Source organism: Tachypleus tridentatus, chromosome 3 (genome assembly GCF_004210375.1).
Source record: "Tachypleus tridentatus isolate NWPU-2018 chromosome 3, ASM421037v1, whole genome shotgun sequence".
NCBI classification, from domain to species: domain Eukaryota; kingdom Metazoa; phylum Arthropoda; class Merostomata; order Xiphosura; family Limulidae; genus Tachypleus; species Tachypleus tridentatus.
In genome coordinates this window covers 56,514,987-56,531,485 of record NC_134827.1, presented here as the reverse complement: position 1 = coordinate 56,531,485, position 16,499 = coordinate 56,514,987, and the positions used below count along the sequence as shown (strand labels likewise).

The window sequence follows — 16,499 nt, the reverse complement described above, 5'->3', positions numbered from 1 at the left end:
CATGCTCAACGGAATATTATGGCTCCAACCTTGGATTTTCCAATCAACAGTTGGGTACAATATTTACTAGGTCCCGGTGTTGTCTGATACCAGGAATCTAAAGTGGGGGGTACAACACAGAAACACCAAAGAACCAGTTCATCAGGTGAATGAACGCAGAGGGGAAAAGAGGAAACAAGATTAGAACAAAAAAACGTTATTCAGGGCAACGTATCCCCCTCCTAGATTTTAGAAACGCCCTCTAGAGGACGGTACTGCTCTAGAGCTACTCTTGTCTGGACGAACTGTTGTATTTGTTTTATCATTCTTGGAAAGAACCCATGGCCCCAAAGTGCGGAGCGCCTTTTGCTAGCATTAACCCTGGATTATAAAGTCCTGGCCCGCTAACCGTTAAGCTTCGCCAATTCGAATATAAAATACTACAAATGTGCACAATGTGTTTTTCAATTTTGTTTGAACTACAACAATGCGTTAGTTTCTTTCTCGGATACTTGTAATGGTTGCCACACCAAATAAGTTTGGAATTCAAAATATTCATTAGTGTTTAAATTTTTAATTTGGTAACTCAAACAATTCTTTGGTTGCCATAGTGATAAATGTACATACGTATATGCCAGTTGTTCTCTTTACAGCATTGCATGTATGCATTTCGCTATCACTGTTTCGGTACCATCTACTTCCTCGAAAAGCAGTACTACGATCATATCAGCTCTGGTCACAACATTAATTTAACATAGCGTCACGTTGTTCTGCGTCCATACAGTTTTCTGTTGTTTTATTAGTGAAGCTGGACCTACTCACTTTCTCTCGAAAATAACTGAAACAAACGTCGTTTGAACAAAGTATTAAAATAAAGACAAGTCTGTAGAATTGTTCACGAGCCTCGTTCTACGTGTGTGACATTTAAATTCCAACAGTTGAGTTTTTCGTATATTAATTTTTATCCCTTCTCAGCTGGCATAACTTAGGACGTATCGCATTCGTTTAAAGGTAAAATTAAGCTATACAAATACGTTGGCGGTCTGACATGGCCAAGTGGGTTAAGGCGTTCGACTCGTAATACGAGGGTCGCGGGTTCGAATCCCGGTCGCACCAAACTTGCTCGCCCTTTCAGCCGTGGGGGCGTTATAATGTGACGGTCAATCGTTGAAAAGAGTAGCCCAAGAGTTGGCGGTGGGTGGTGATGACTAGCTGCCTTCTCTATAGTCTTACAGTGCTAAATTAGGGACGGCTAGCGCAGATAGCCCTCGACTAGCTTTGCGCGAAATTAAAAAAAAACACAAAACACATGTATATTTATTCCATTATATTTAACAACCACATTATTTCTCACGTGAACTTTACTAGCAGGATTACCATCAAAATGTTTGTTACCTAATTTTACCATTATAGTTATGTCACTGTCACGTGTCACTGATCTTTCGATTTCCAGGTATCTACCAAGGCCAGTGGCTCAGGGGATTAAGACATGGATACGGGGTACGCACTAGCGCCCCCTTTGGGCTGGCCTCCCTTTTCCGTCCAAAGAGTCTTTGTGCATCTTTGACGTCACTCTGGAACGAGCACGTTGACCCAACCAGCGAACGAGATCGAAAGATTGACGACTGTCGTGGTGGTTTCGTTCTGAAAGCAAGAAGTGACGACCCTCCGCCACGGCGACGCTCCCTGGTGGAGAAATCCTCGAATCTTAAAAAGTTCATACTTCGGGTCAGTTCATTTTCACTTACCGTTTATCTCTATACCTATATATCTGTATATCTATCCGTTTATCCACCTGTATGTCTCTATATCTGTCCGTTCATCTGCCTGTAGTCTGTATATTTGTCCGTTTATCTGCCTGTAGTCTGTATATTTGTCCGTTTATCTACCTGTATGTCTGTTTATCTGTCCGATTATTTCTATACCTGTATGTCTGTATATCTGTCCGTTTATTTCTATACCTGTATGTCTGTATATCTGTCCGTTTATTTCTATACCTGTATCTCTGTATATCTGTCCGTTTATTTCTATACCTGTATGTCTGTATATCTGTCCGTTTATTTCTATACCTGTATGTCTGTATATATGTCCATTTATTTCTATACCTGTATGTCTGTATATCTGTCTGTTTATCCATCTACCTGTTTCCGCACATTTTTATATAAATATTCACCGGGCCTTTATCTCTATTTAACGATATGAAATTGAGAAAAAATATTAGCTTGAATTTCCTAGATGTATTAGTAAAAAAGAATTTACACTGTAATCTAGAAACATCTATTTATAGGAAACCCTTTCCTGTCCTTGTGTCTCCACACTAAGAAACATGTCATACTAGGTCACAAAGATATGTGGGTTTTACACTCACGTTCACAGAATTTTAAAGATGTGTACTAACCTCGAAAACGTAAAAAACAACTTATTATTAATGAAATTTGTAGCAATTGTAAGAGGATTCAACCTGATAATATTGTAGATGGAGCTGTTAAGAAAGTCACTAATATATCGAACATCGATCGAAATATTTAGTTATGAACAAAAATTAGAAAAGAAATTTTAATTTTCTCTCATGCTCCAGGTTTAACTAATATTTTTTTGTACAGTGTTTAGAATCGGTTTAAATACAAGACAATAAATATTTTATCTTGTATTTAAACCGATTAATAAGTTAAAGGGATATTTAGGTAATACAAAATAAAATGTACAGTTAATAGGGAAAAAAATATGAAAAGTTAATAAAATTGAAATTGAATGTGAAAATATTTATATAAATTAAGTTTAATTTAAAATGGAACAAAAATACATAAGAAATAAAGACATTCGAAAATTTAACCGCAGTAGAACGTGTACATGAAAATTGAACTCATAATATACCTTGGAAGTGATTAAACATAAAAATATCATGTTTTAATAAATAGAGATGAAGGACCGGTGAATATTTATATAAAAATGTGAAGAGATTTTCGTTAAAGTGTTAACTCGGGAATTGTAAACCTGTGCACGGATCATATGGTCTATTTCGCCCAAAATGTGTTAATAAAACGAATTTGTCTCGTAACTCGCTTCTGAAGATAACATGCAACGTCGAAACACACGGATTCAACTTTTTGTTGGCCACATAGTGACGTTAATTAAATTTTTTTAACTGTGTACCTACTTTAACGTTACGTGTTATTTTATTAATTTAACATTACACACAAGTGCCAAGAAATATGAACCACTATCACCTTACATTATATTTAATAATAATAATATATATGTATAAATATTCATTCTGTTTTTAATATTTATGGCGTAACTAAAGCGAAACGTCCATTTTACTTACGATGTTTATTACACGCTATTATCATTCATTTATATTTTACTTTGTAACGCTGGTTAATTATACAAGTTTACAGTTTGATGTCAAGTGTTTACGTTATATATATATGTATATACTGTGTTATCCACACAAGGACGCGCTACGTGACAGCGCGGGTCACGTGGCATACTGTTCCACAAGTATTAACAACCATGTACGGGTATAACCTGACCAAGGAGAACATCGCCTGGCTTAACAACCAGGAAATACGTCATAACACTGAGAAGGAAAGCCAACACTCAGAGGGCGTTGCGCATCGGACTCATTGAAACATTCTTATATAATAATCTGTAATTACGTGCTAATTAAATTAAAGTAAACCCGTTTTAAAATAAATAAAATATCTTTTTATATTTGCCGTTCTTAAAATGCGATGTTACACAGTTGGCTCTCTGTGCTGTGAGCCCGTAGGGGGATCAGCCCACTAATAATTTTAGCATTGTAAGTCAAATTATCGCTAACCGACCATTTTTATATTAATATGTCTTTCATTGTCTCTTAACAATATCGATATTATGACATTTACGAGATTCAAAATGTAGAATGGATATTCTCTAACGAATTGTATCCGGTATGTAAAAAAGAACTAGCCCATAATGTTAGCGTTAAAAGAAGCTGCAATCCACATTATTATTATGTAAAAACAGGCTTAACATTCATATGATTTACTGTTACTTGAGCGACCCTGATAAACTCATTCCTTTTACAAGCCTATATGAGGGGCAGTCACGTCACTGTCCTGTCAACAGCGCCCCTGAAAGTCAAATTCTGGGTACCTTTCCCGTCCGAGTCGAACAGGAGTTGCTGTGTTAAGACAATTCTCTGTTACGATCTTAAATTGCACACAACAAACATTGCTGAGGTTCTGTTACCATGAGCAGTTCCGGTGACGTCACCGGGACTCTCAATGTTATTCTAACTGATCCCCTCGTGACGTCACTACAAGACCAAGTCGCGCAAACAGTTCAGTCGGCTATTAAAACACTCGTTTCTCAAGACGGAGCAATCGGCGCATGCGCATCTCACTGTGGCTGTAGATACTATGTCAAAAGGAGTGTGGAGACGGTTGGTGAGCAGTGTTGTGTGAGTCGTGTATATGAATACATACACACATGTATACTTTCATGTCGTTAATCACAGGGCGTTAGGCTTAACGAACATTATTCTGAACGACCGACGCAGTTCGAAGTCCAATATCGAAACCAAGTGTTTTACAGCTATTACTGATAACTGAGACCACGATCGTCTCGAGCAGATAAAGACCATCTGTTTTCTCAAGTATAATTATATTTTTAAACACATTCGTACTTTCGAGTCCATGGTGTATTCACTTTCCAGCCGCACCAATGACAGCACCGCACGTGCAACAGCGCAACACCACGACAGGCGGTCGTTTCGACTTTGACGACGGAGGCACATATTGTGGGGGTTGGGAAGACGGGAAAGCACATGGACATGGTGTGTGCACCGGCCCCAGGGGCCAAGGCGAGTACAGCGGGTCGTGGCATTTCGGATTTGAAGTGTCCGGAGTGTATATTTGGCCCAGTGGAAGCACCTATGAAGGTCAATGGCAAAATGGTAAGCGCCACGGACTAGGGACAGAAACCCGGGTCGTTGGGTTTACCGCGGAGAGTGGACACAAGGACTGAAGGGCCGATATGGGGTTCGACAGTCACTCCCATCTGGAGCCAAGTACGAAGGTACCTGGGCTGTTGGTCTCCAGGATGGATACGGTTCAGAGACATACGCTGATGGAGGTAAACCATAAACATGTCTAACTTCTTACTACCGTTAAACAAAATGCAACAGAAACTGTTTTGTTGTTTTAGCTGTTTCTGCAAGTTAAACTTCGGTTGTTGAGATTTTTTTTTGCAGGATTTCACTTCCCATCAAAATGTTCAGAGTTTTATCTTCTAGAAAACAAACATTGATGGTATTCTGGTACTTTAACATTATGGCTTTAGTTCCAATTATATACAATAATATCATGTTTTCTATACACATTTTCGAGCTAACCACTTAGTTCATTCTAATAAACGCGATAGTATGATGAAAACTCAAGGAGAAAAACCCAGTCAAAATTAACTGTTTTATGATGACAAAATTACAAATATTTTTATCATAGTTCAACCTTACTGTTAAACTTTTGTTTCTTATTCTATATTATCATTAATTACTGTTAGAATACACGTGGTCCTTAATGTTGGAATACACGTGATCCTTACTGTTGGAAGACACGTGGTCTTTACTGTTAGAGGACACGTGATGCTTACTGTTAGAAAACACGTGGTCTTTACTGTTAGAAGGCACGTGATCCTTAATGTTGGAAAACACGAGATACTCACTGTTGGAGGACAAGTGATGCTTACTGTTGGAGGACACGTGATCCTTACTGTTGGAAGACACGAGATGCTTATTGTTGGAATGCACGTGGTCTTTACTGTTGGAAGGCACGTGATCCTTACTGTTGGAAGACGAGATGCTCACTGTTGGAGGACACGTGATCCTTACTGTTGGAAGACACGAGATGCTTACTGTTAGAAGGCACGTGATCCTTACTGTTGGAAGACACGTGATCCTTACTGTTAGAAGACACGTGATCCTTACTGTTGGAATACACGTGATTCTTACCATAGTTCTTTTTTACTTAGAAGTATGTGTGGGTGATAAAAGATTCGTAAATATTACATTGTTAACAGGATGATAAAATAGTTAACAGGCGCTACACATGAATCATGAAAAACAGTAATAAAACTGGGTAGAGTTGAAACATGCCAATTATGCGTTATGTTACTATGATAACCGTGTATCACAAGATGAAGTAGCCGTATCATGATGTGTAATAACGTGTAGTTTGTAGGCCTTAGTAACTGTATAACAACGAGCGAAAATGTATAACTAGTAGCGTGGTAACCGTATCATGATGTGTAATAATGTGTAACACGTTGCCATGGTAACCGTAATAAAGATGTGTAGCATGACAGGAATTTTGCAGCACAACTGTTACACGACCTACCTGACCTTCGAAAAATCCAAACGTTTTGTATCAACGTTTCGCTGACAATCATTGGTGGCTGTTTGATTGAATGTGCCACTGTCTAATAAGATATGAGGCTTAAAGTAATCCAACAGTTTCATATCAGCGTTTCGCTTACGATATTTGGTGGTTGTTTGATTGAATGTGCCACTGTTTACTGAGCTATCAAGAGCCATAAAAAGGCGGATGTGCTTCTATTTTTAGCATGCACGAAACACGTGTACACTTTCAACTGACGAAAACAACTGAAATTCTCATGGATTAGAGTCACCTTAAAACATGCCAGTAAAGTCAATGTTTCTACATAAAAAAAAGAAGGGGTCCACTTCGTTTATCCCCATAAGCGACACAAATGCAATACGTATTAAGCTTCTATGGATACGGTTATTTGGAAAATATAACGTAAGTCACCTAATTTTGTAAGCAGCAAATATGTAGAGTACAAGTTGGTTTAAAATTATATTTTCTATCTTAAAACTTAACAATTAAATAACTTAAGAAATATAACCATTCACTTTTCAATATCAGTAAGTAGCGTAATCCGGCAAGATGGCAACCGTGCAAGAGTATGGGGGTATATTAAGGATATCGTATACCGCACACTTACAGTTAACGTCACAGAGTTAAGACTAGGATAACAGACGCCATCGCCACTGTAACTCTTTACATGTTACAGCAAACGTGAACGGAAATCGAATATGAGTGACGAGAGTTACTAAAGGTGTACACGTGGGAGTCTACTGACGTGTCAATGAAAAATGTTTGGGTTGGGCTACAAAATGTTGAACACTGTGTGGTTGTATTTCCTTATTTAATTTTTTTCTTATAATGGATACTGGGAATGTAGAAGTTACGTGTTGGACCTAAGCAGAAAATGTAAACATTTGTTTCGTATCGTTTATTCCTTCGGTGGACCAGCAGAAAGTCTAATGGCTTTTACCATTTAAAATTCAAGTTTCGATACTCACGATGTCCTGAGCACAGAGAACTTATTTTTTAGTTTTATGCTTAAGAAACGAACATGTCGTTTACACGAAATACGCATGTGTATTTTTCTTATAGCGAAGCCACATCAGGCATTCTGCAGTGTCCATCGAGGGGAATCGAACCCCTGATTTTATATTTCTAAATCTGTAGACTTACCGCTGTCACAGCGGGGGACACTTGGGAGATGGGGCGTAGTTGTTTTGGTTCATTCTTGTTTATCACAAACGAATAAATAACACGCGATGACGAGAAACCACTTGAAGAAAAAATCTCAAGACGGCTGGTAAGGGTGTCAAAACCTTTATTAAAATAAACTATAAAGTAATGTTTTGACCTTCTGAAATCATCTCCAGGTCAACAAAGAATACATAATAGCTAAATATGCCACATTCTGGTTCTTCGATAACAGTTGATAATGCGACTGTCTTTAACCACTGTTTGTTTGTTTGTTTCGAATTTCGCAAAAAGCTACCCGAGAGCTATCTGTGCTAGCCGCCCTAATTTAGCAGTGTAAGACTAGAGGGAAAGCAGCTAGTCATCACCACCCACCGCCAACTCGTGGGTAACTCTTTTACCAACGAATAGTGGGATTAACCGTCACAATATAACGCCCCCACGGCTAAAAGGGCGAGCATGTTTGGCGCGACGGAGATGCGAACCCGCGCCCCTCAGATTACGAATCCCACGCCTTAACACACTTGGCCATGCCGGGCCTTAACCAGTGTTATGTAACTTATAACAACTAGATTACAGTTGACAACGTGACTGTATTTATTCGCCGAACCAATACAGCTTCACGCCGCTGTACATAACATGTTTATGATCACTTAATTTAGGCTTAACTTCACTGTTTAAAATTCTCTTCTTTTTTATTATTACTGTTGACATCAGATTCTACAGCGCCACCTGATTTTCTTTGCATTGTATATCGTGCACAATTTAAGAAAGTCTAGTATTTTCCAATGTCGAACAATCTTAGTTATCGTATACTCAAATAAAACAAATTTAACAACAACACCTGGACTATTTAAATGAGCTTAGAATAGATCGTGAGAAAAGTTTGTTTTTCCCAGAGACACCAACAAAAGGATACATAAAAATAATATGAATTTTTTTTCTCAATTCCTATATTTATGTAATAATTAGTAACTCAAGATGTGCTCCATCTCTAGATGGTTTTAAGAACTATTAACAATATAGTTATTATGTCTGGTTTGTTAAAATTTGCGCAAAGCTACTCGAGGGCTGTCTGCACGAGCTGTCCTTAATTTTGAAGTGACAAGCAAGAATGAAAGAAGCTACTAAGTATTAAAACCATCAACTGCTAACTTTATGTCAATTATTTACCAATGAACAGTGGGATTGATTGTCAGATTATAACATCCTCATGATCAGTCGTGAGAATCTTTTGTAGATGGTTCGATCCCGCAACCCGCAGTTTACGAGTTTAGCGCCCTAACCCACCAAGCCAAGCCAGGCTCCTGGAACATTTCTTTTTTAAAACCGGGGTTAACAATCTCAGTACATTTTGTAACCTTTATTATTGAGAAAGTGCCAAGAGCAAGAATATGTCGCGCATTTAACAATTTTTACAACAAAAGTGACGTTAGGGAGCGCTTCTTTGTGGTTACTAAACTTTCGCACAGGACAAAGACGAAGTAGTCTAAAAACGTATTAATAAGCTAATATTGATTAGGGTGAGTTAATCCAAATAACAACATAAGCCACCTTCTGTGTCATACACGTCTCAACAGACTAATATTGATCAGGATGAGTTAATAAAAATAGACCAATAAACCAGCTTCTGTGTCGTACACGTGTCAAGAGACTAATATTGATCAGGATGAGTTAATAAAAATAGACCAATAAACCAGCTTCTGTGTCGTACACGTGTCAACAGACTAATATTGATCAGGATGAGTTAATAAAAATAGACCAATAAACCAGCTTCTGTGTCGTACACGTGTCAAGAGACTAATATTGATCAGGATGAGTTAATAAAAATAGACCAATAAATCAGCTTCTGTGTCATACACGTGTTAATACGCTGATATTGATTAGGATGAGTTAATAAAAATAGACCCATAAGCCAGCTTCTGTGTCATACATGTGTCAACAGACTAATATTGATTAAGATGAGACAATGAAAATAGACCCATAAGCCAGCTTCTGTGTCATACATGTGTCAACAGACTAATATTGATTAAGATGAGACAATAAAAATAGACCCATAAACCAGCTTCTGTGTCATACACGTGTCAACAGGCTAATATTGATTAGGGTGAGTTAATAAAAATAGACCCATAAGCCAGCTTCTGTTATACACGTCTCAACAGGCTAATACTGATTAGGATGAGTCAATAAAAATTGACCCATAAGCCAGCTTTTGTGTTATACACGTGTCAACCAAGTTTTTCGTGCATTATGATCTAATTTCTTCCTATTTATCACCATAAACATTTATTAAACTAACCTGAAACCATGAGAAACCAGGTTTCTTGTTATCTAACAAGATTTATTTTTGCATGTTTGTGGTGCTAAGAAAGATGTAATTACTTTAACAACAACATTATGCGCCAATTCTTGGACTACTGTAATCAAATATGAGAATTTTACTGTCACTCTTGTAATGCACTCTATGACCAAAATGGCATGGCCAAATGGTTCAGGCACTCGACTTGTAATCTGAGAGTCGCGGGTTCGAATACCAGTTGCACCTAATATGCTCGACCTTTCAACCGTGGAGGCGTTATAATGTGATGGTCAATCCCACTATTCGTTGGTAAAAGAGTAGCCCAAGAGTTGGCGGTGGGTGGTGATGACTAGCTGCCTTCCCTCTAATCTTACACCGCTAAATTAGGGACGGCTAGCACAGATAGCTCTCGTGTAGCTTTGTGCGAAATTCAAAAAACAAACAAAAACAAACTTTACGGGAGCCAGGTGTGGCCTAGCGGTTGACTTGCCATTACTGAAAATCGCGATTTGGAGCTTTTGGTCATAACTTGTTCTTTGAATAACACATAAGCTGGCTTATGGGTCTATTTTTATTAACTCATCCTAATCAATATTAGCCTGTTGACACGTGTATGACACAGATGCTGGTTTATGGCTCTATTTTTATTGACTCATCTTAATTAATATTGTTCCGTTGACACGTGTATGACACAAGGTGGCTTATGACTTTATTTTATTAACTCATCACAATCAATATCAGACTGTTGAGACGTCGATGACACAGTAGCTGGCTTATGGGTCTATTTTACTGATTCATCCTAATCATTATTAGCTTGTTGACAAATAATGACAACGAATAGTGGGATTGACCATCACATTATAACGCCTCCACAGCTGAAAGGGCGAGCATATTTGGCGCGACGGGGATGCGAACCCGCGACCCTCAGATTACGAGTCGCACGCCTTAACACGCTGGGCCACGCCGGGCCCCCGTAAAGTTTAACATGAAGCTTCCATTCAAACAAAAGGATACGTGTATAAATATTTTGTGTTCATAGTCAGTGTTCTAAAACAAGTTGTGTATCTTCAAATTTCAAGGGTTTTTGTGCTGTTAGCGTCTCCAAGCTTTCCATTTAACGTTGGTATTGTAGTGGCTTCAGTCTTTAGACTTTTGTCTTTGTTCTCGAGCAATTTGATGTTGTCTTTGTTCCATACACACAGTAAACGGTAGCATCTCTCCCTAGAGAATGGATAACCAAACATCGCTGTCTTTCTGTATAGAATTTCCAGGTGTACAGACTTGGATATACACTTTACAAGAGATAATACTGCCTCATCATAGTCTGTGAAACGAGAGGTTACACTTTACAATTCGACGCAATAAGGCCTAGGACATCTTTAATACATCCAAAACTGTTACATTTTTATATCTTTAACACATCCAATACTGTTAACATTCTGACATCTTTAATACATCCAACACTGTTAACATTCTGACATCTTTAATACATCCAACACTGTTAACATTCTGACATCTTTAATACATCCAACACTGTTAACATTCTGACATCTTTAATAGATCCAACACTGTCACCATTCTGACATCTTTAATAAATCCAACACTGTCACCATTCTGACATCTTTAATACATCCAAAACTGTTAACATTCTGACATCTTTAATACATCCAAAACTGTTAACATTCTGACATCTTTAATACATCCAAAACTGTTAACATTCTGACACCTTTAATACATCCAAAACTGTTAACATTCTGACATCTTTAATACATCCAAAACTGTTAACATTCTGACATCTTTAATACATCCAACACTGTTAACATTCTGACATCTTTAATAGATCCAACACTGTCACCATTCTGACATCTTTAATACATCCAACACTGTCACCATTCTGACATCTTTAATACATCCAAACTGTTAACATTCTGACATCTTTAATACATCCAAACTGTTAACATTCTGACATCTTTAATACATCCAAAACTGTTAACATTCTGACATCTTTAATACATCCAAACTGTTAACATTCTGACACCTTTAATACATCCAAAACTGTTAACATTCTGACATCTTTAATACATCCAAAACTGTTAACATTCTGACATCTTTAATACATCCAACACTGTTAACATTCTGACATCTTTAATACATCCAACACTGTTACCATTCTGACATCTTTAATACATCCAACACTGTTAACATTCTGACATCTTTAATACATCCAACACTGTTAACATTCTGACATCTTTAATACATCCAACACTGTTACCATTCTGACATCTTTAATACATCCAACACTGTTACCATTCTGACATCTTTAATACATCCAACACTGTTACCATTCTGACATCTTTAATACATCCAACACTGTTACCATTCTGACATCTTTAATACATCCAAAACTGTTAATATTCTGACATCTTTAATACATCCAATACTGTTAACATTCTGACATCTTTAATACATCCAAAACTGTTAACATTCTGACATCTTTAATACATCCAAAACTATCACCATTCTGACATCTTTAACACAACCAACACTGTTACCATTCTGACATCTTTAATACATCCAACACTGTTACCATTCTGACATCTTTAACACAACCAACACTGTTACCATTCTGACATCTTTAACACAACCAACACTGTTACCATTCTGACATCTTTAACACAACCAACACTGTTACCATTCTGACATCTTTAATACATCCAACACTGTTACCATTCTGACATCTTTAATACATCCAAAACTGTTAACATTCTGACATCTTTAATACATCCAATACTGTTAACATTCTGACATCTTTAATACATCCAAAACTATTAACATTCTGACATCTTTAATACATCCAACACTATTAACGTTCTGACATCTTTAATACATCCAACACTATTAACGTTCTGACATCTTTAATACATCCAACACTATTAACATTCTGACATCTTTAATACATCCAACACTATTAACATTCTGACATCTTTAATACATCCAACACTATTAACATTCTGACATCTTTAATACATCCAACACTATTAACATTCTGACATCTTTAATACATCCAATACTGTTACCATTCTGACATCTTTAATACATCCAATACTGTTAGCATTCTGACATCTTTAATACATCCAAAACTGTCACCATTCTGACATCTTTAATACAACCAACACTGTTAACATTCTGACATCTTTAATACATCCAACACTGTTAACATTCTGACATCTTTAATACATCCAACACTGTTAACATTCTGACATCTTTAATACATCCAACACTATTAACATTCTGACATCTTTAATACATCCAACACTGTTAACATTCTGTTCTCTATAGTGTGAACCACTTTGTTGTAAGTTTGTGTTACAACTTATTTATAATGACGTTCAACTGCTTACTTTCAATTAGATAAACCAATAAAATTTGTTCATTGCACTTACATTGCACACATGTCATACTCAAAATTTTACTGTTCTAAACGTCAGATAGACCTCATCTGATGGGGTATTTTGTATGACTGGTATATCATATGTTTTACGCTGGCTCGTGATACGTTTCAGTATGTCCTTTATATTATACCATCACTGTCCGCTATTCTATTTTCACCTTTGATGAGGTGTACTTCCACACGTATCATCACGAGTTCGGCTTCGAGTGCTGTATTATGTTTACCATTAGGGCCGAGCATGGCCAGGTGGTTAGGGTACTTGACTCGAAATCTGAGAGTCGTGAGTTCGAATTACCAAACATACCCGCCCTTTCTGCATTGAACGAGACGTTCAATCCCACTATTCGTCAGAAAATGAGTAGCTACCTTCCCTCTAGTTTTACACTTTGCTAAATTAGGGACGGCTAGCGCAGACAGCCCTCGTGTAGTATTCCGCAAAACTGCAAACAAGCAAATTTTTCACCATCACACCGAAATCGTGACACCCCAATGTTAAGCAAGGTTCAGTGCTCCTTGAACCTTCTACGACTCATTTTAAACCTATAGGTTTTATGTAAATATCTATGCTTTTTTTGAAATTGCTACATAAATTAGTTCACTTTTTAAAAAAAACTTCCGAGTGTCATAGAGAACAACTTAAAACATCGATGTACTCTTCTTAATAAGACTGGTTAAGTCGAAGTACTGAAGGCGTTAGTTTAAAGTCATCACCAAATCCTAACTAAACAATTTTATTTGTCTTTTGGAATCAAAAGCGTTTACTTGATACTAACTGCAGTCCTCCGCTAGCACAGCGGTAAGTCTATGTACTTGTAACGCTAAAATCAGGGTTCGATTCCTCTCGGTGGACTTCTCAGATAGTACGATCTGGCTTTCCTATAACAAAACACTCACCCACCAGACTATCTGTGAAACGGGCAGAATTTCTTTTTCTTAGTTTTCGCTGGTTTGATGTCCACAAATAACCCAATAAAGGTCAGCGTGATGTGGCTACTCTTCCCCAATACTTGTGGCTCAGCGACAGGTTTAAGGGCTTCTTTAACTGTAGTAACAATACCAGAGTGAGTTCAGTGATTATAACTGTAGTAACAATACCAGAGTGAGTTCAGTGATTATAACTGTAGTAACAATACCAGAGTGAGTTCAGTGATTATAACTGTAGTAACAATACCAGAGTGAGTTCAGTGATTATAACTGTAGTAACAATACCAGAGTGAGTTCAGTGATTATAACTGTAGTAACAATACCAGAGTGAGTTCAGTGATTATAACTGTAGTAACAATACCAGAGTGAGTTCAGTGATTATAACTGTAGTAACAATACCAGAGTGAGTTCAGTGATTATAACTGTAGTAACAATACCGGAGTGAGTTCAGTGATTATAACTGTAGTAACAATACCAGAGTGAGTTCAGTAACTGTAGTAACAATACCAGAGTGAGTTCAGTGATTATAACTGTAGTAACAATACCAGAGTGAGTTCAGTGATTATAACTGTAGTAACAATACCAGAGTGAGTTCAGTGATTATAACTGTAGTAACAATACCAGAGTGAGTTCAGTGATTATAACTGTAGTAACAATACCACAATTACTGTAGTAACAATACCAGAGTGAGTTCAGTGATTATAACTGTAGTAACAATACCAGAGTGAGTTCAGTGATTATAACTGTAGTAACAATACCAGAGTGAGTTCAGTGATTATAACTGTAGTAACAATACCAGAGTGAGTTCAGTGATTATAACTGTAGTAACAATACCAGAGTGAGTTCAGTGATTATAACTGTAGTAACAATACCAGAGTGAGTTCAGTGATTATAACTGTAGTAACAATACCAGAGTGAGTTCAGTGATTATAACTGTAGTAACAATACCGGAGTGAGTTCAGTAACTGTAGTAACAATACCAGAGTGAGTTCAGTGATTATAACTGTAGTAACAATACCAGAGTGAGTTCAGTGATTATAACTGTAGTAATACCAGAGTGAGTTCAGTGATTATAACTGTAGTAACAATACCAGAGTGAGTTCAGTGATTATAACTGTAGTAACAATACCAGAGTGAGTTCACAATACCAGAGTGAGTTCAGTGATTATAACTGTAGTAACAATACCAGAGTGAGTTCAGTGATTATAACTGTAGTAACAATACCAGAGTGAGTTCAGTGATTATAACTGTAGTAACAATACCAGAGTGAGTTCAGTGATTATAACTGTAGTAACAATACCGTTCAGTGAGTTCAGTGAGTTCAGTAACTGTAGTAACAATACCAGAGTGAGTTCAGTGATTATAACTGTAGTAACAATACCAGAGTGAGTTCAGTGATTATAACTGTAGTAACAATACCAGAGTGAGTTCAGTGATTATAACTGTAGTAACAATACCAGAGTGAGTTCAGTGATTATAACTGTAGTAACAATACCAGAGTGAGTTCAGTGATTATAACTGTAGTAACAATACCAGAGTGAGTTCAGTGATTATAACTGTAGTAACAATACCAGAGTGAGTTCAGTGATTATAACTGTAGTAACAATACCAGAGTGAGTTCAGTGATTATAACTGTAGTAACAATACCAGAGTGAGTTCAGTGATTATAACTGTAGTAACAATACCAGAGTGAGTTCAGTGATTATAACTGTAGTAACAATACCAGAGTGAGTTCAGTGATTATAACTGTAGTAACAATACCAGAGTGAGTTCAGTGATTATAACTGTAGTAACAATACCAGAGTGAGTTCAGTGATTATAACTGTAGTAACAATACCAGAGTGAGTTCAGTGATTATAACTGTAGTAACAATACCAGAGTGAGTTCAGTGATTATAACTGTAGTAACAATACCAGAGTGAGTTCAGTGATTATAACTGTAGTAACAATACCAGAGTGAGTTCAGTGATTATAACTGTAGTAACAATACCAGAGTGAGTTCAGTGATTATAACTGTAGTAACAATACCAGAGTGAGTTCAGTGATTATAACTGTAGTAACAATACCAGAGTGAGTTCAGTGATTATAACTGTAGTAACAATACCAGAGTGAGTTCAGTGATTATAACTGTAGTAACAATACCAGAGTGAGTTCAGTGATTATAACTGTAGTAACAATACCAGAGTGAGTTCAGTGATTATAACTGTAGTAACAATACCAGAGTGAGTTCAGTGATTATAACTGTAGTAACAATACCAGAGTGAGTTCAGTGATTATAACTGTAGTAA

At 37.0% G+C, this 16,499-nt stretch overlaps 2 protein-coding genes across 2 annotated transcripts in view; both read left to right on the top strand.

Annotated features, from left to right (window-relative positions):
• The window catches only part of LOC143246922 (junctophilin-3-like), a 66,979-nt gene that overhangs the window by 11,636 nt on the left and 38,844 nt on the right, over positions 1-16,499 (top strand). Inside the window, exon 2 of the mRNA XM_076494194.1 lies at positions 1,433-1,707. Coding sequence (XP_076350309.1) covers positions 1,433-1,707 — 275 coding nt within the window. The remainder of the gene's footprint in view (positions 1-1,432; positions 1,708-16,499) is intronic.
• On the top strand, positions 4,687-5,123 carry LOC143246923 (junctophilin-2-like). Its single transcript, XM_076494195.1, is given in 2 exon segments — positions 4,687-4,945; positions 4,948-5,123. Coding segments are annotated over 2 exon segments (420 nt in total). The 3' UTR covers positions 5,109-5,123.